Raw genomic sequence first — 19,508 nt, 5'->3', positions numbered from 1 at the left:
ACATCTGTGCTGTATGTTAATAAAAGTGCCTGTGTGACATCTGGGACACAGCTTTGACTAAGAACTCTCTTTTTGTTCTTACTTTATGGCTTAAAAAAATATCGAGATATATATCTTATATCGCCATCCAGCTAAAAAATATCGAGATATGAATTTTGGGTCATATCGCCCAGCCCTAGTTTCACCAAAATTAAATCAGCTTGAGCTGTTACTGACAAAATTTGAACATATCTTAAAAACTGAGCACACTAGACTGCTAACAAACAAACATACAGACAAACAAACATGACCGATTACGTCCTCCCTGCCTCAGGGGTGTGAATGAGGGGTGGCTAAATAATAGTATTTATATGTTGTTTCAACAACAAAGGAGCTCTGAAGAAGTTTTTAAAACTCTAAACTTGATGTAGTTATAGTCAAAACCTTCAAGAGTAAGACCAAAGAAATGTAATCAGGTGTTGAAATTCTCCAGTGAAACAGTGCAATGATAACATAATTGGAATATGTCAAACTTTTTAAGATTCTGTAGCTTTTTTTTTTTCCAGATTAATTGTTCCTGAGGGACAAACATGCAAATTTTGGCACAGATTGTTTGTTATCTGCTTGTTGCTGTTATCTAAATAAGTCTGCAAGGGATAATAAATAGGGCTGAAATTCACAGTAAAGGACACTGTGTCTCTCTGTGTGTGCAAGTGTGTGGGTGTGTCCCTCAATGCATTATATGCTAGACTGAATGGCATATTTGTCCGTGAGATGTGGTAATTTGCTTCTTTATCTTTACTCAGTCACTATTGCGCTGTTGATATTGCACTCGTCTTTGAGGTGACAGTTTCTTCAGTCTTGTAGCATTTGTTTGTCTCTTTCAGTAAAGACCCGTATCTTTTTCCATCTGAAAGGATTACTGCACTGCCCCTTTAAATCCACCGGCAGCATGCATATGTCTGCAAGCCTGCTCCACCATCTACATGCTTCATCATGCTTTTCGGACACAGTCTTGGTTAAACACAAGCAATGTGAGGCAGGACTTACCCAGAGCGAAAGAGCTTGAATGTGTCCTGAAGGCAACACTGGCCATAACTCCCTGAGTCCTGCCTCCTCGTTCACTATCAGTCTGTTTTCTTCGGTACTGTTGTCCACTTTGCTGCTTGCTGACAATATCTGGCTTCTTCCTGCTTCCTACTGCAAAGCATGATGGGAGCAGCAGCCCCTCTTGTCCTTGGCAGCCTGTTGTCCGTGGAGAAGAGCCTGGCGGGGGGATGGGGAGAGAATATGAGAGAAGGAGAGAGTGAGAGAGGGGAACCGTTGTCTGTGGATGATGGAAACCATGGTAACTAAGCTCCTGCTAGTGCGTGTGTGTGCATATTAGTAAAGATGATGCATTTTGAGTATAAAATTTTTATCATATTTCAGTATTATCATAAGGGAATGTCAGGGAGTTTTTAATGTTTTATTTGCTTATGCTTCAAAAGTTATGTTATACATATTTCACCAGACACAGTTTTCTGTAGAAACAGGAAGCTGACCCTGTGACACTGACAAGAGACCAGCACAGAAATACATATCCGCAGAAGTTGACTTGCATTATATTATTCTTAGAAATTGACCTGCAACACACATACTCTGTGACACACACACACAGCTTGCATGCAGACAGACATCAGGACCTGCGTAACAGGAAATGTGATTATATTTGCATATTGACGATGTAACCTATAAAAATAAACGAATACTTCAGTTCGGTGTGATTTGCTCTGAGCTTTTCACCCGTGCAGCACGTTAACCTACACAAGTGTCTCATTGTTGTTTATTCACCTGACTGTTTGTTAACTGTAAATCTCTGACAGGGAACAAACAAATCCCGTTTTTTCCTATTCAGCTCATAAACACAGCTCATATTTACGCTGTCATTAATTTAACAATTAATGATGTCTTTTAAATCAGTGGTCTCCAAGCTTTTTTGCGCCACGGACCGGTTTATGCCCAACAATATTTTCACGGACCGGCCTTTAAGGTGTCGCGGATAAATACAACAAAATAAAACTAGTACCGGTACCGAAAAAAAGAAGATTTATTCATAATAATGGATTGATTTATATAGCGCTTTACAATGCCACTATTCATTCACTCTCACATTCACACACTGGTGGAGGCAAGCTACGGTTGTAGCCACAGCTGCCCTGGGGCAGACTGACAGAAGCGAGGCTGCCATATTGCGCCATCGGCCCCTCTGGCCAACACCAGTAGGCAAGTAGGTAAAGTGTCTTGCCCAAGGACACAACGACCAGGACAGAGAGCCCAGGGATCGAACCGGCGACCTTCCGGTTACAGATACGCTTCCCAACCCCCTGAGCCACGGTCGCCCACACATAACACACATGAAAAGACCCAGGAAAACCGAGTAAACGATAAAACCGATAACAAAATAACGCTGAAAACCGATAAAAACCCTGAAAACCATACATTTCACACCTGAGCCTCAACTCTCGTGGCCCGGTACCAAACGACTCACGGACCGGTACTGGTCCGAGGCCCGGGGGTTGGGGACCGCTGTTTTAAATAACAGATAAAAATATTCTGTGCCTCTCATGATCATCTGGAAAAGGGGCAGAATTATGCTCATTTCCTGCTTTAAGAGCTTAGTGTTGTGATTAGTGTGATTCACTATGTGAAACAAGCTGTTTTAGCTCCCTTCTCTCTTGCTTTCCTTCAATAACAGCAGGTTTGAACAGCAGGTGAAAGCTGGTGACAACAACCTTATTATTAAAATAATACAGGGTGGGCCATTTATATGGATGCACTGTAATAACATGGGAATGGTTGGTGATATTAAAGTCCTGTTTGTGGCACATTAGTATATGTGAGGGGGCAAACGCCTCAAGATTGGTGGTGACCATGGGGGCCATTTAGAAGTCGGCCATCTTGGATACAACTTTGTTTTTTTCAATAGGAAGAGGGCCATGTGACACATCAAACTTATTGGTAATGTCAACGTAACCAATGTGCCACAAACAGGACTTTAATATCACCAACCATTCCCATGTTATTACGGTGTATCCATATAAATGGCCCACCCTGTAGTAACCGTATATACTGTTGTGTGTAAAAGAAATCACACGTTTAGGATATCAGGATAGAATGAAAAGTCATCTGGTCCTTATCAGGTTTTGAAATATTTACATACAACAACACATGAAATATTCCACCTTAACATTATTTAAATGAAGCACCAATCCTGAAGCAGTATGTGGAAAACAGGGACACCCAATGCACTTGAGTAACTGAGCACCAATGAGTGTGAGTGTTGTGAATTTGTTAGTCTGGAGCATTCCAAGGAGGACGATTATCAGCAGTGAACTTGCCCTCTGTTGCTTCTAAGAGATACAGTCTAATTATAACAGTATAAAAAGACTGAATAAGTATCTCTTGTTTGGAAGGGATGCCAGGAGAAAGTATCTTCTCAGGTTAGATGGAGACGTCTCGCAATATCACACAAATACAGCAGCTGTCAAACCTGGTGGTGGTGATGATTTGGGCTTGTTTTGAAGTCGCTGAGTTGAAAGTGAGCTCGTCTGTATACCAAAGTATTTTAGAGTCAAATGTGAGGTCATTTCCTTGGGCCAATATTAGGTCACCCAACAGGCGAATGATTTTAAGCAAATCTTTAACCGAAGGGTTGAAAATGAAAAGAATCAAGCTGTTGCAATGGCCCAGTCAAAGTACAGACTTCAAGTCGATTGAAATGATGTGTCGAGACCTTAAGAGAGCTGAGCCTAAACAAACATCAATATTTAAAAACCTCAATAAACTGAAGTAATGTTGTAAAGAAGAGTGGTTCGAAATTCCTTAACAACAATGTGAGACTGATAAAGTCATAAAGAAAACATTTGCTTCAAGTTATTGCTGCTAAAGGTGGTTCTAAAAGCTAATCAATCATACACTGTGGTTAGTGTTTTGTAGGACTGCAGAGAGCACTTATTTCTGGAAGAAGCACCTGGTGAGACAAAGGTTTGTGTTATACACATCAACTGATATCCTTGGATTTCTGTAATCAAGTTAATTTTTTTTTTTAATTTTTAAAGCATTTAATCCAAGTGTTCCTAACTGTAGTTGTTCCATCTGGGTTGCTAACGAGAGCAGCCACATTTAACTGCTTAACTGCCCTGTCAAAACGTTAAACAGTAATTTGCCACAAGTCCAAAGTTACATCTTGACAACCTCATGGCACGACATCACCTTCTCTGCATCTTCAGGATTTCTCAACAGTTGAATGGATCCCACAGAAGACACTGATGGATTCATTCAAAGGCTCCGTCAACTACATTTTAACTCCATTTGTCTAGAATTAGCCATTGTCCTGGGATGTAAACGTTTAGGGAAGATTAGCAGTAGCTCAGGTGGCAGAGCAGGTCAGCCACTAATCAGAAGGTCGGTGGTTGATCCCAGGCTGCCTCCTGGCTGCATGCCAAATATCCTTGATCCGTTTTGCCTACTGGTGGTGGTCAGAGGGCCTCGGTGGCGCCAGTGTCCGGCAGCCTCGCCTCTGTCAGTGCGCCCCAGGGCAGCTGTGGCTACAATGTAGCTTGCCATCGCCAATGTGTGATGGTGAATGACTGAATGTAGTGTGAAGCGCTTTGGGGTCATACAAATGCAGGCCATTTACCATTCAAACTTCCCTTGAATGTTTAATAATAATGTTTCGGTTAAAAAGTTACCCAAAACAGCTGTTTGCTGACAAAGCACTAACATATCAACCGATAACCAAAAGACCTAGTTATTTATTCTACACAGGCAAAAGGTGAACTCTAAGCATGTTGTTTATACTGTTTATAAAGTGGAGCATGCAGAAAAGAGACACGCACCAAAACACGTCATCAATGAATAATAACTGAAATATGCATAAAGAAAGAAATACATGCCTAAACAATATCACAAAAATCTTAATAAGCTCATTTCTTTCTTTTTTTTTCTTTCTTGCATTAATTCATTCATTTTCAAAAAAAAAAAAAGCTCTTTGGTAGAAGTTCCTCATCCCCATTAATTCACCTCTTGGCTCACTGATTGCACTTGTACCTTTTAGATTTAAATGAATGCAAACAAGAATCTACAACCACTGATGTACATCAGACTGAAAGAAATGTTTGCTACTTTCTTTCAGTATGAAAGACATTTGTGCAGCGTGAAAGAAGACATGATAGAGAACTTGGAGCATAAAAGCCTGTTTGCAAACACTGGGAAACATGCATGAAGTGACTTAAAATGTTGGTTAAAATGACTGTTTATAAGGTTGGGGAAACCTGCAGTCAGCTGAGACTAAAGTCACTTGGATGAGTGACAAAATGTTTCTCCCACTGAAAATGTCCAGATGAACAGAATCAACCTTTTGGGATGCATGAAGTGACTTTGCAGTTTGGGCTTTGCTGCAGAACCATGCTATTATAACGAGTGCAGCTGTGCGTTGATAGCAAGCCTTCCTCTGTGTGAAAATGCCTTTATGATGTCAGAGGAAAAGGGTCAGACTGCAGCTGATGAAAGGCAAGTAACTCAAATAACCATTTGTTACAAACAAGATATGCATAAAAGGATCTGTGAATGCACAACATGCCAAACTGAAGAATGTGGACTACAGCAGCAGAAGACTACACCAGGTTCCACTCTTGTGTGCTAAGAAAGGAAACTTACACAAGATCATGGGAAACAAACAGGAAAATGGAAAAACATCACCTGGTCTGGCTAATCTTGATTTCTGCTGTGACATTTGGATGGTACTGTCATGGTCCTGGGCCATGTTGGCCCAGTATTCTTAGTTTTTGTGTATTTTTGTATTTTGTTCCTTATTTAGGCCATGTTTCCTGAGTTGCCCTGTTGTGTTGTTCCCTAAGTGTTTTCCCTTCGTGACTCTTACCCCCTGTGTGCCCCTCTGTGTAGTCATGAGCCCTAGTCTCTCTTTGTGTTTATTCTATGTTTTCCCCAGCCCGTTATGTCTGTGTTTTCCCCGTGCTCTCTCTCCTCCTGTCTGAACCTCTGTACTTCCTGTTTTACTTTGCCCATCTCCCACCAGTGTGGCGTTCACTCCTGCCGTGTCTTGTTATGATTATCAGTGTCACCTGTGTTCCCCGTGTGCTCCCACTTCCCTCGTTAACCCTCTGTGTATTTATGTCTGAGTCTCCCTCAGTTCTGTGTCGCGTTCCCCCTCATGCTGTGTGTGATTCCCCTGTGTTCCTTGGTGAGCTTTATGTTAGTTTTTCCCAGTTTAGTTTTGTATTTCCTGTCATCCTTTGTCAGCAATAAAGCTGCTTTTTGAGTTCATCCCCTGAGTCTGTGAGTTTTGCGATTGGGTCCTCATCCTGCCTGCCACACAGCGATCCATGACAGGTACGGTGAGAAGATAAAGGCGTGGATCCCTCCTGACTTGTACCAATGGTTCCTGTCCCGTAGTATCAACTGTGCTTTAAATGCCACAGTCTTCCTTAGCAATGTTGTTGACCACGCTCATCCCTTTATGATCACAGCGTCTAATGGCTCTTCCAGCAGGATGGCATGGACAACATCTCTAAGGAGTGTTTCCTGCATCTTGAATCACAAAGAATTTAGGCAGCTTAGAAGCCAGTAGGGGTGCCCCGGCCCATTAAGAGCAATCTGTACCTAATAAATTGCCAGGTATATTTTATAAAGTGATATTTGGGGAGAGGGAGGTCTGGGCCTCTTTGCTTAGGCTGCTGCCCCCGCGACCCGACCCCGGACAAAGCGGATGACGATGGATGGATGGATGGATATTTGTGTTTAATACAATGTGGCGTAATGGCCTGAGGAGCACAGTCAAAGCTGATTTTCAGCTTTATCAGTTGTGTGTATATAGATTTTTCAGCATTTGGTCGCTTATTACTTACTATTACTATTGTTTTGGATTAAATACAGACTTAAAAATTATTTAACAATCGTTGAATTTGGATTACACTCCTGTGAGATTTCCATTTCATACCTTAATTATAATAGTAATAATAATAACAACAAAGCAATCATAAAAAGATAGTTTAGCTTAAGTTCCAGCGGTAGACTTGTAGCTCATAGCACTTATCATAGTGATGGAGGCTTTCCTGTGTTGGAAAGCTGAGACTTATAACAGGCATGATGCTTTTCCTGTCAAAATCTGAACAAACAAACAGAAGCCTCCCCCCCCCTCAGTAATATGAACTCCTCCTCTACCCGCTGAATAGAAAAGCCCATCACAGTTAGTAGTGTTGCGACGACATCTGGTGGTATTAAGCAGGAAGTCTATGAGAGTCTCTGATTTCTGCTTTCTTTATCCCCATCCAATTTTTCTCTGCACTGCACCAGTCATTTTCTAAACTTTCAAATCCATTAAAGACATCTATACTCCGTCGCTTTATAAGACTAATGGGGAAAAACAAACCCCCCCACCTGAACTGGCTCATCTGTTGTATTCCAAGTAGCACCGTGTGTCGGTACTAGTTTTTGCTGCGCAGCTGGATGTCTTCTGCTCATCTTTTACTTGGCTTGAAGAAACAACTGTTTGCGTTTGAGACAGGCCCGGGTGGTGCTGGTTGTGGCTATGCACTGTTCTTTAGCGCAGTTTTCCCAATAGAAATTACCTACAAATTTGCCCAACCAGTGGGATTTGTTTTGAGCTCTGATAACAGGGGGCAGTAGAGAGCCCGCTACAACTCGATGTACACGATGAGTAAAACTTGCTGCATGTTAAAGTAAGATTTGTGCTTCACTGAAGGAATTTTCAAACTCTTTTTTTTTTTTTTTGGTGTTATGAAAGAAAATACTTGTTGGTTGAGACTAACAGGTTGGTTGAGCAGGAGCATGTCTAATAAGCTTAATGAACTGCTTACAGCTAGCTTATTTAAGTTTTTCCAATAGGAACCATGTGGGACTGCTTCCCAATGAATGAGACACACCTAAAAGTGGCTCTTGGGGCCGTGCTTTGAAGTTAACTCTAAGATCTTGCCTCCATGTGGAAAGAGTGATAAACCCCCATGATGAGGTACCACATTTTATATCTTCAAACAAATTGTTTTGCGTTGTGCAGGCCTGTTTGCTATAAGAGATCAGACCCTGAAACAAAAACATCTCCATTGCAGTCAACATTATTTTTTTTCAGTACCATAGATGGAAGTATAAATCTATGTCTTGTTAGGTTAAAAATGATGTTCTGTTCCTGTGTTAGCTTCAGATTAATCCTCGAGCCAAATGTTTTTAGAAGACCGGGTCCAGCTCTGGCACTGTGGTGCTATATGAGCCAGAGCCTTGAGATCTCCAGGTCTTGGACAGGCTATAATCCCAGAAGGATTGCAGCGGAGTCAGAGAGTTGTGAGAAGGCTCACAATATAATGAATTCACCGTTTAGTTAACGGCCAGCAAACTCCCAACCTAAGTCATTTGTTTTGTTTTTTCTTTTTTTAGCAGCACTGGGAATGATTGGAGATATTCAGGTTTGCTGTTACTAAACAGGATTCTGATGAGGGGCTTTGTGTGTAATTACTGCCTACCACCTCCAACAATAATGAAAGCTTGTTAAAAATGCTTCAGCCTCACAGAGAGCCTGCTTTCTCATGCCGGCTTGCTGAAGAAAGGATCACATTACAGAGCTCAATTTGGGACAAGTGAACGTTCAATAGAAGGCACAAATACTACAATAGGCTTCCCCCTGCCAAAATCTGGGGGAAAGAGGACAATCTGCTTAAAATACAGACTCTAAGGACCACATATGTGTATTTTCTTTCCAGCAGAAGATGGATCTTAATGATTTCAGCAATCAGATGGACTATATAAAAGAGACAGAGCTAAAAGGAGCTTGTCGATTGGATGTTATTCTGTTAGGCGGCCAAAAACGCTAATGTTGCCTGGTGCAGAGTCAATGTGTAAATAAACCGCTCTTTGTTAACATGTGCAACATATGAGCCTTATATGACAAATCTATAAATTTTTGTTTACACCTTGTTGCAGATTGGAAGTCAAAATGTTTAAAATGCTTTCATTTCTTGGCATCTTTATCACGTCTAATAAACATGAAATACATGGAGGCTGTGAACTGAGAAGAAAAAGAAAGAAGAGGTGTTAACTGATGCTTTAAATGCAGAAGGACAATATAACGCAGATATTAGTGATGACAGACAGTAGGCGGATAATAGCTTCACGCCTTTGTAAGTCAAACTCAAAACGCGCTGTGATAGATGGAGACCAACTTAGACAGACAACATGTGGGCTAAACTTAGAATAAACCTTGGAATCAAAGGAGTCTGGAAAATGTAAAGGAGTCACCAGTGGTGCCAAACTGTACTGCTTTTAGTTGTTGTTTTTAAATGTAGGCACTATGTCACATCAACTTGTTTTCATATGTTCAATTAGACAAAATTAGTACTAATAGGTAATTACAGGTACTCCCTTAAAGTCTGATTTAGGCTTATGCAATGAATTTATGTAGAGCCTGGGCTGCAGGCTGTGCAGCTGTTCTGCAGTTTCTCTAATGAAACACTAGATGGTGCTGGAATAGGCAAATTACAGTCATTACAAGCTGCATCAGCACATACCTAGGTAAGTAAGTTACAGCGTAGATTTAACATTGAGTTGTAAATCCCACTGAAGGGCTCTTTGAGGTTGTTTTACAGTGTTTCTGCCCTCTAGTGGTCAAATGTCACCTAATTTGCCTTTAAAACAGTCCACTTGATCAAGCAACTCAAAAGCTCCAAGTCTGTTATTCTTCATTTGTGAAATTCCACACCTTCATACCCACCTCAGCTGAAAACTGCCTTTGTGCAAAATAAACCCGATCCTGAATTTATTACAATGTACAGCAGATGCAGTGCTTCTGTAAATGCAAGCACGAGGCTGCTGATATTTTTTTCATGTTGTGAAACATGACATCTAACAGGGAGGGCAATTGATTATATGAGCAATTGTCAGACTTTGTTCCAGTGAGTGTATTCAAGTCTGATATGCTATGTGTATGTATTCCTCTGTGTTTTTTCCTTCCCACTGATGCCAATTGTTTCCTCACAGGGGGTCACCTGGTTGGGTTTTTCTCTGTATTATTGTAGTTCTTTACCTTACAACATAACAGATTTGCAGCCAACAAATCTCCAGCAACTTCATCATGTCAATACGGGCCAAATTTCTCTGAGGAATGTTTCCACCACCTTGTTGAATCTTTGACACAGAATTAGGGCAATTTTGAAGGCAAAGGGGGTCCAACCCAGCACTGGCAGTGTAATACCTATAGCTCATAAAGCACCCTGTGAGTCGCTATATTGGTATATACATGTACTTATTTGTGCTTCACTGACATAAAGTCTTCTACTTCTCTAAATTATAATTGGTGAACGTTGGCTGAAAAGATTTTCTCCTGTTTCAGTAAAATTTTGCAAGATTTTTTTTACTTTCCTTAAGTCACACATAATGAAATACATGACTGAGAAAGGTTTGCAGGATTTAAGGCCCAACTCTGAGATAAACTGAATATGTGACAGAAGGTTGCAGGTATTTCCTGATCCTGATCCATGTACAGCTGGTTCAGTTTGTAAATTGTACATTGACCTGCATACACTAAGCTTTGGCTACTAGAAATTACTTCTGGTGTTCTAATATATTGCTGTCGTATCTATTTTCTGATATGTGAGACTGCTTCTTGTTTCAAAGTGTCTTATTCATCCAACTACAGTCACTGGCCACTTGATTAGTTATGCCTTGTTAGTACAAGGTTGGACCCTCTTTTTCCTCCAGAGCTCAGCAGTTTGTCTTGACTATGTGTAAATGTAAATTGCTGCCATGTGATTAACTAACTGAATGTGGTTTCAGAGATGTACCTAACAAAGTGGCCGGTGACTGTATGCTCCAGTGATTTCTCTTCATGTTTCACAGCAGCCTTATTTACATGAAAGAATACAGGAAACTGGACTCATTCACAAGCACAAACACCAGAGCGGATTTTTCTTCACATTCCTGAAACCTTCACTTTTTCAGACACATTTATGGCAATGCGCCTGAACTTTCAGTGCTTTGTTACAGAAGTTTATCTTATAAATTTACAAAAGTAAAGCATATTCTCCAACACAGATCACCGTCATTCTCTGCAGAACGATGAAAACCACGATAAATGTTTTGACATACATTTTTTCACATTGGCGTAAAGCTACACTTCAACTTTGCGGCTGGCCTGCAGACAAAAGTCCGGCCATGTTTTATGTTCCATGAAAACGTTATGCAGGTGCTTCAGCACTGTTTGAACTGCATGATGCCGCTGATGCCTTTCCTGGGAGAAATCAAATCAAAATGTCCATGTCTTCAGTCTTTGGTGTTTTTGTTCACAGCAGGATTAGAAATGAAAAACAGAAATTATGAAGTCCTTTTTAAAAACTCTGTGTCAGACTCCAGTGCCACCATAGCTGTTTAGTTTATGCTGGTAAAAGACAGGAAAAGAAAGCAGTACTGTAAAAGAAGCCGTATTCTTATATGAACAAACATTTGTATGAGCAGCAGGCAGGTAGCTCTGCCACAGCTTGTTGTTTTAAGTTAGGTTAATGAGTCTCACATTATGTTAACATGGATGGGCTTGCAGTTCGCTGATCCCAGGATCCAGACTAGTTCTTTGGGCTTTATAATAAGAGCATGCCTGGAAACATTTGCACAGTTCCTTGATCCAACTATTTTATAACAAACAAGTCTGTTCTGATGCTCCACACTTGAGTAATGAACATCTTTAGAGATCCATGGACAGGACCAGTAAGTAAAGTAAATCAGACAATGATGATGCATTATCATAGCTCGAATATCCAGAAGGGACACGATCACTATTATTTGAAGAAGTCCATCTCAAGGTTCATCACAGTTCTGTTTTTAAAATAGTCATCCTCATAGAGGTCCAAGAGAGTCCTGGGATTCCTGCTCATTGGCCAGAATTGTCCGTCCATTGTCGCTGTAGCTCCGGTTTGGCAGGAAGGACAATCTGAAAATTAGACAGAGGTGCCTTTAGTACACGTTAGTTAAGCCTTAAGTCAGACAGTCTTAAAGTAAACTTCATATACACTTCACATCTACAATGCTATAGGCAGAGGCAGAAAGAAAGCTGACATGTTAAATGAGGTCATTTAAAAGCCCTATTTTTTTTTCATGGTAATCATGGAAGATGAATTCTTTTTAGCGATTTTTCTCCCTTCAGCAGAGGTCAAAGGGAAGCACCCCAGCCTGTACATACAGTACATACAGTCATGTGAAAAAGAAAGTATCCCTCTTTTAACTCTAAGGTTTTATGTGTGTTTATATGTATACATATCTAAAATTATTTAGTACCTTGGATGCACAACAACGCACATGTCATTATTTATTTAAAAAACACTGACCCAAAAAGCCAGAAGCAGTGTCTGAAAAACTAAGTCCACCCCGTGATTCAGTAGATCAGCAGCATAAACTTGAAGTAATAATTTGCTGTACGACTTTATCAGTCTCTCGTTCAGGAGGAATTTTGGCCCACTCTTCTTTACTGCATTGCTCCAGTTCATTGACGTTTGTGGACATGCTGTGCTGTCCTGCCACAGCATTTCAGCTGGTCTGGACTGTCTCTCGCAGATTTGCTGCTGTGCTTTGGGTCATTGTTCTGCTGCATAGCTCAAGGTACGCCAAGCTTCAGCTGTCAGACAGATTGCCTCACGTTTGACTCTAGAATACGTTGGTATACAGACGAGTTCTTGGTCGATTTAATGACTGCAAGGAGCCCAGGTCCTGTAGTCACCCCAGCACCACTGTGCATGGTGGTGGTATGAGGTATTTGTCTTGATATTCTGGGTTTTAGTTGCATTATATACAGACATCTATACACTGGTCTTGTATGTCCAAAGGACAGAAGGCTTGTGATTTGTTCAGATGTAACTTTGCAAACCTAAGCTCTGTCTAGTTCTTTTTAGAGAAAAGAGGCTTTCTCCTGGCAAACAAGACATACTTGTGCAATATTTTCCAATTGTATTATCAAAAACTTTTTTGGGAGTTTCTTTGAGCACTGCACAATCTGACCATGGTGGGAATTTGCTGGAATGTCCACTTCTAGGAAGAATGCAACTCACAATAGAGTAATGGAAGAAATGGCCATATAACCATTCCCTGACTGAGCTCCAATGGCTTCTCATTCATCACTGCTGATGTCTTTCCTACTTGGCATTGTGTTAACACACACCAGAACAGCAAACTGCCAAAACTTCTGCCTTTATAGAGATGTCCACACTTGCTGATGATGATTACTCTCTTAATTCCTGTGGAAGCAGTAAAGGTGTAGTTAGTTTTTCACACACTGCTTCTGCATTTTGCCTTACTTTTTTTTTTTTAAATAAACACTGATATGATGAAATATATCATGTCATTCTGGTCATCTGAGGTCAGCGATTCTTTTTTTTAATTATGCTCAGATACATAAAACCTTAGAAGTGAAAGATGGAGTACTTTCTTTTTCACCCCACTGTAAATGTGCTTCTGTTTCTAACGGCTAATGTCACTTACTGTATGTCATATAGAGTGAGATTTTAAGTTCCATGTTTGAAGGATGAGTTGAGGTCAAGGCAAACACAAATGTATCATAGCTCTGCTGGCAGAAACCACCAGAGGAGAGCTTTTGTGGAAAAGTCAGTGGGAATATGAGAGGAAGAAGGCATGGGAAATCAGAAAAAAGGGGAACTGCTGTCAAAGCAAGGCACAAAGTTCCCCTGGAAAAGAGGGAGGACGGGGGAATGGGAGAAAGGGAGCAAACAGAGAAAATACTTCAAAATGGAAAAGGGAGAATTGTAGCATTTGTTTTTGCAAGGACCGTTTATTTAGAGTACAAATCAAAATTAAAATTAAAAAAAAGCTCTACATAGCACAAGTGAAGATATTTTGTGATTTAGTGTGCATGTCTGGCTCCACTGGTGTGTTTGTAACCCACTGAAGCAAGCCGAACAAAACAGCAGCAACATTTGTATGTTTATATTTCAAATGAAGGCAGCTGGGATACTTCTACTGTTTCCAAATTATGTAGAAACATACATTTATCAGGCTTTTAACTGTAGATATCAACCAACACATGTAAAGATTACTTATAATCACAAAGCCAGTCCATTTATAAAGCACATTGTGGTGCTTTTGGAAATATTGTCAGAGTGAATACTTCGTACAGCCTAAAGAAACCTACTTAAAGAGCATCATCAAGTCATTTTTGGCATTTGATGATTAAGTTCCCAAAGATTGTAGTTGAAAGATAATGCAGTAACATTAAAAACTGCCGCTCAATTGACATTTCCTCATTAACCAGCCTTGTGTTAATGGAAACCTTTGGTATATTATTATGGATATATAGTGTGGATACTCTCACATATATAAAATGAAATTACATTCTCATCCTGCTTCTCAAAGTAACTAAAACAGCAAAATATTTTTTGAAAGAATTAAATGAAAAGTCCCAGTTTTCAGGTACTTAGTTTCTATATGATGAAAACCAGTTTGCCTAAGTTTAGAACTGATGTGATGTCCTGGTTTTTATCTCTGAACTCAGCTAATGGTGTTTACTAATGTCTCTGCAGCTCAGAGAGAAAATATTTCTAATTGAGTACCCAAAGCAAGTCCGTCCAGGGGTGACGATTATCCAACCTTTTCACATGAGTCATAATGGTGAGTCTGATAATTGTCAGCAGTATCAGTCAACTGGAGCTGTGGCTGACAACAAGAGGCAGTGATGATACAGGATCCCAAACACATTGTGTATTGGATTGTTTTCTCTTCTTTTGTTCTGAAAGCTAGTTCAGGCAGTGGACATGAGCTGCATCATGTACGCACAGGCCACTTTTTTCAACTGTTCACTAACCCAACTATCCAATCAGCCAACCACATGATAGCAAGTCAATGCATTTAGGCATGTAGACGCCTAAATGCATTGGAGAGAGCCTGGTGAAGTTCAAACGGAGTATCGGAATCGGAAAAAAAAAGATTTTAGTGACCTAAATGTGGCACGGTTGTTATGTTGTGCTATTTTGATCATTTTGGAGAACGCTGATCTATTGGGAATTTTCTGCCCAACCACCTCTAATTCATTGAGTCACAACAACATTAAGACAGTAGGGTCAAAATTAGGTGTGAGCCACATGAAAGCATGGATTCATCCTGGCTTGTATACACAGTTCAGGTGCTGGTGGTGTATTGGTGCGGGGGGGTATTTTCTTGGGACACTTTGGGCTCCTTAGTACCAACTGAGCATTATTTAGCCGCCACAGCCTATCTGAGTATTATTGCTGACAATGTACATCCCATTGTGTCCACAGAGTACTCAATTTGCAATGGCTGCTTCTAGGAGGACAATTTGTTATGTCATGCTCAGATCTTCTCAAACTGGTTTCTTGAATACAACATACTCAAATGACTGCCACAGTCACTGGATCACGATCCAATAGAGCATGTTTGGGATGTAGTGGAATGGGAGGTTTGCATCACGGATGTGCAGTTAGGAAATCTGGAGCAACTGTTTGATGTTATCATTTCAATATGGACCAAAATCTCTGAGGGATGTTTCCAGCACCTTGTTGAATCTATTCCATTAAGAATTTAAGCTAGCTCTAAAGGTAAAAAGCTCCAACCCAGTACCAGCAAGGTCAACCTAATAAAGTGTCAGATGAGTATACATCTAAATATCAGTTTGCTTGTAGTTAAAGAGCAAATTATCATTTCCATTCAAACACAGTACGAGTCACAAACCCAAAAACATGCAGTTGGAGAGGCACAACATCTAATTTTCCCTTTTGAGTGAAGACTGGTGACCGACCACAGAGGATCAACAGGATTAGCTCCTTCTTATCAGATCATTCGCCACAATGACCACACACACACACACACACACACACACACACACACACACACACACACACTGAGTCCAATGTGGAGGCATGCCCCGGGTGAGGAGGCAATGGGAGAAAGACAAACACAAATGTTCTGTTAGCTTCTGCTCTTCTCTTTTTTGTGTGTTTTCGGTACAGCAAGTTTGTTTACTGTTCAAACACAGCTCTATCTCTGTCCGTCTGTCACACAGCCATGGAAGAGATGCCTATCATTCAGCAGCCAGTAGAGGGATCAGCGTGAGTATCTGGCAAAACCACGCTCAAGCTCTGAGGATCTGACTCAAGGAAACGGGCATACAAATAAATACATACTGACAGTGTGTGGGGTAAAAAACAAACTATTAACATATCCTCAAAATCTACACTTATAAACAATTAATTGTCACTGGCAAATATGCATCTGAGGAAAGGCAACTGTAGCAACAATTTGCTTTTGTGTTAGTCTAAAGCTCAGGAGGAACAGTTTGGTGCCAAAAAGGCAACAAAGACCAGGATCAGTGGTAAAATTACAGTTTAGGATACTAAAACCTTTGAAAAAAGACGTGAAAAAAGTCACAAACTTACATGAAAATGGAACACTTTAGGAGGATCGAATTGCCACTTTCTGTAAAACTTTTAATCTCTTACATTTTTTTGTTTTGTCCCACTCTTCTTTGCTTTAGTTCATTGAGGACCGTGGGAATTTACTTCGGGACATCTCTCTTAAGGTCCCAGAAAAGGTCCCCAAAAAGCATTTCACTCGGGCTGAGTTCTGGACTGGAACATTATCAAATCAAATCAAATCAATTTATTTATATAGCACTTTTCACAGGATAAAAACCACAAAGTGCTTCACAGTAATATAAAACAGAAATACATAAAATACATTAATAATCAAACACACAGCACAAATCTAATGAAAAGCCAATTTAAATAAATGAGTCTTAAGCTGCTTTTTAAAAGAATAAATACAATCAAGGCAACGTAATGATGGAGGGAGAGCATTCCACAACCTGGGGGCCACCACTCTGAAACATCTATCACCTCTGGTCTTAAAACGAGTTCGTGGGACTACCAACAGCCTTTGATTAGATGATCTCAGGCTGCGAGAGGGAGCGTGGGGTTCTAAAAGATCAGAAATGTAAGCACAATTCAAAGCTTTAAAAGTCAGTACCAAGATTTTAAAATGAATTCTAAAATGTACTGGAAGCCAGTGTAATGAACGTAACACTGGTGTAATGTGCTCTCTTTTTCGTGTCTTAGTTAAAAGCCTTGCAGCAGCATTCTGGACTAACTGGAGACGGTCAAGATTCCTTTTGCTCAAACAAAGAAAAAGGCTGTTACAATAATCTAAGCGAGATGAAATAAAAGCATAAATAACCATTTCTAACTCAGATTTAGATAGCAAAGTTCGCAGTTTGGAGATGTTTCTTAGCTGAAAAAGGCAGTTCCTAATCAACTGGCGAGAGTGTTGTTCTAGGGACATGACAGAATCAAAGATCACACCAAGGTACCTGAGGCTCAGGTGAACAGATTATCTTTTAGGTTTCACGTGCTTGGGATTATTGTCCAATAGGAAGAGGTGTTTATGGTTGAATCAGTGACTGCAAGGTGCCCGAAGTCTTGTGTTTACAAAACAAGCCCAAATCATCACCACCCCTCCACCACCGTGCTTGACATTTGATTTGAGGTGTTGAAGGCGCTGCCATGTCTGGTTTTTACCAAACATGAAGATATACATTGTGGCATTTTGGTCTCAACTGTCCAAATAACATTGTTCCAGAAGTCTTGTGATTTGTTCGGATTCAACTTAGCAAATGTAAGAAGTGCTGCCACCTTCTTTGTAGAGAAAACAGTCTCTCTCCTGGAAAGCCGTAGTTGTTCAGTCTTTTTATAACTTACTTTCATGGACTTTAATATTTAACGTGCTAAAGAGTCTGTGGTGTCGCTCTTGGGCTTTCCTCTGAGCACACTCATTTTTTGCAAGTAGGTAGAAAAACAATATCATAAAAATAATTTTAACTTTTGTCTCTTCAAAAAATAAATTTCTCATGTTCCGGCACACAAAGCTGTCCCTACTGTCTTTGAGGAAGTTTAGACATTTATTGAGTTTATTTTAATTCTATTGTTTTGTTTAAATCCTTCAATAGCTCTCCGTCCAACAGAAATTTATCTCATTGCTCTTTCTGATTCAAAATAAAACCCTGCTAATCCCAGTACTCTGAATGTGAAAGCTACACACACTATCTAATCCCTATTAATGCCATGATAAACAAATCCAAGCCTAGTTCTACAACTGCATATAAACTCCTTCCTTGATCTGACTTGGATTTGGTTTCATTCTGCATCTTAAGAATGGTTCACAAACATGTAGTTTATGCTGCTTATCACTACAAAGAAAAGCTCACTTCCTGTGCTTACATATATGGTATTGTTCAAGAGCAAAACATGAACATGAAGCATGTTCTCTGACTGCAGTCAGTTAGTGTCAGACACATTCACAAAAAATATTAGCACACACAGTCCTCAGCCCATTAGCAGCAGTGAATGTACTCTCTCGTGTAAACTCTCAATTGTCATGGGAAGATAGATTTTAACCTTTTAAACTTAACTTTTGTTGCCTAATCCTAGCAATTCTGTTTTTTTAGCCTAAAACCAATATAATGTGACTCAAAATGAAAAGTTTGAATCAATTTTTCTTGGCTGAAAGTCATGGATGAGGTCACTTATTATACTTATAGTAAGTGATGACAGGCATTTAATGGAGTCTCCCTTCTCCGATTAAAAGAGACCTAGTATGTGTTGTCTTATTTTCTGTCATATCTATGAATAGTAATTTCCCCTCTTTTCCCTCTTGTGGGGGTTGTGTATACATGTGTGCGTTCCTCAAGCTTGGACTCTCTACTAGAGGCCTGGGAGTTTGCGGGTTCTGCTGGATTGGATCGAGCCACTCTTCCAGTTTGGAGGTCAAAGCTCCAAAAGCTCCTAGTACCTCTGGGACCACTTTGGACTTTACTTTCAGCAGCTCCTTCAGTTGTTCTTCCAACCCCTGGTACTTTTTGATTTTCTCATGCTCCTTCTTTCTGATATCACTCTTGGCTGGGATTGCCACATCTATCACAACTTTCTCATGCTGGGCGTGGTTGCTACGACACCTTAGACGCCTTGTTTGTGTCGCTACAACATGGAATTTGACGATTTATTTATTTATTTTCCAAGTAATTTTTTATCTGGTCATGAGTAGGGATGGGTATCGAAAACCGGTTCTTGTTGTTGTGAATTCATCTTTTTTAAAAAGAATCGATAAAGAATCGAATCGTTAAACAGAATCGAAAATGGAATCGTGAAAATCTTATCAATACCCATCCCTAGTCATGAGCGATAGTTCTCCAGGCTTTCTGGAGGCTTTTCTGGACAAAAATGTTCTGTGGCATTTTACTAATTTGTCTCAAGGGAAGATGCCTATTTTTGCCTAAGTCCCTAACAGCAGGTAATGAGGCTGAACTGAACAAACGGGGAAAGGGTAGCAAAGATCATACACACAGAAATTTTAAACTCTGGAAGAGTTTTATGACTTGAAGCCAAACCGTTAGCAGTATTTGCGGACTGTATTTTACTTTACAGTACTAAACTGGATATGTTTACCACAGTGACGACCAG

General features: G+C 40.2%; 2 protein-coding genes across 2 annotated transcripts in view; both read right to left on the bottom strand.

Annotated features, from left to right (window-relative positions):
• slc26a1 (solute carrier family 26 member 1) overlaps positions 1 to 1,248 on the bottom strand; it is a 22,933-nt gene extending 21,685 nt beyond the window's left edge. The window contains exon 1 of the mRNA XM_005931870.3: positions 1,030 to 1,248. The gene's annotated coding sequence lies outside the window, so the exon portion shown is untranslated. The remainder of the gene's footprint in view (positions 1 to 1,029) is intronic.
• A 6,911-nt stretch (positions 1,249 to 8,159) lies between these two features.
• The window catches only part of si:dkey-247m21.3 (5-hydroxytryptamine receptor 4), a 57,346-nt gene continuing 45,997 nt past the window's right edge, over positions 8,160 to 19,508 (bottom strand). The window contains exon 7 of the mRNA XM_005931869.3: positions 8,160 to 11,968. Within this exon, the coding sequence (XP_005931931.1) occupies positions 11,875 to 11,968 (94 nt within the window). The 3' untranslated portion in view covers positions 8,160 to 11,874. The remainder of the gene's footprint in view (positions 11,969 to 19,508) is intronic.

Source organism: Haplochromis burtoni, unplaced genomic scaffold, assembly GCF_018398535.1.
Source record: "Haplochromis burtoni strain Fernald_Lab_line unplaced genomic scaffold, NCSU_Asbu1 Contig_151, whole genome shotgun sequence".
Classification (NCBI taxonomy): domain Eukaryota; kingdom Metazoa; phylum Chordata; class Actinopteri; order Cichliformes; family Cichlidae; genus Haplochromis; species Haplochromis burtoni.
This window is presented reverse-complemented; position numbering and strand designations above follow the sequence as displayed.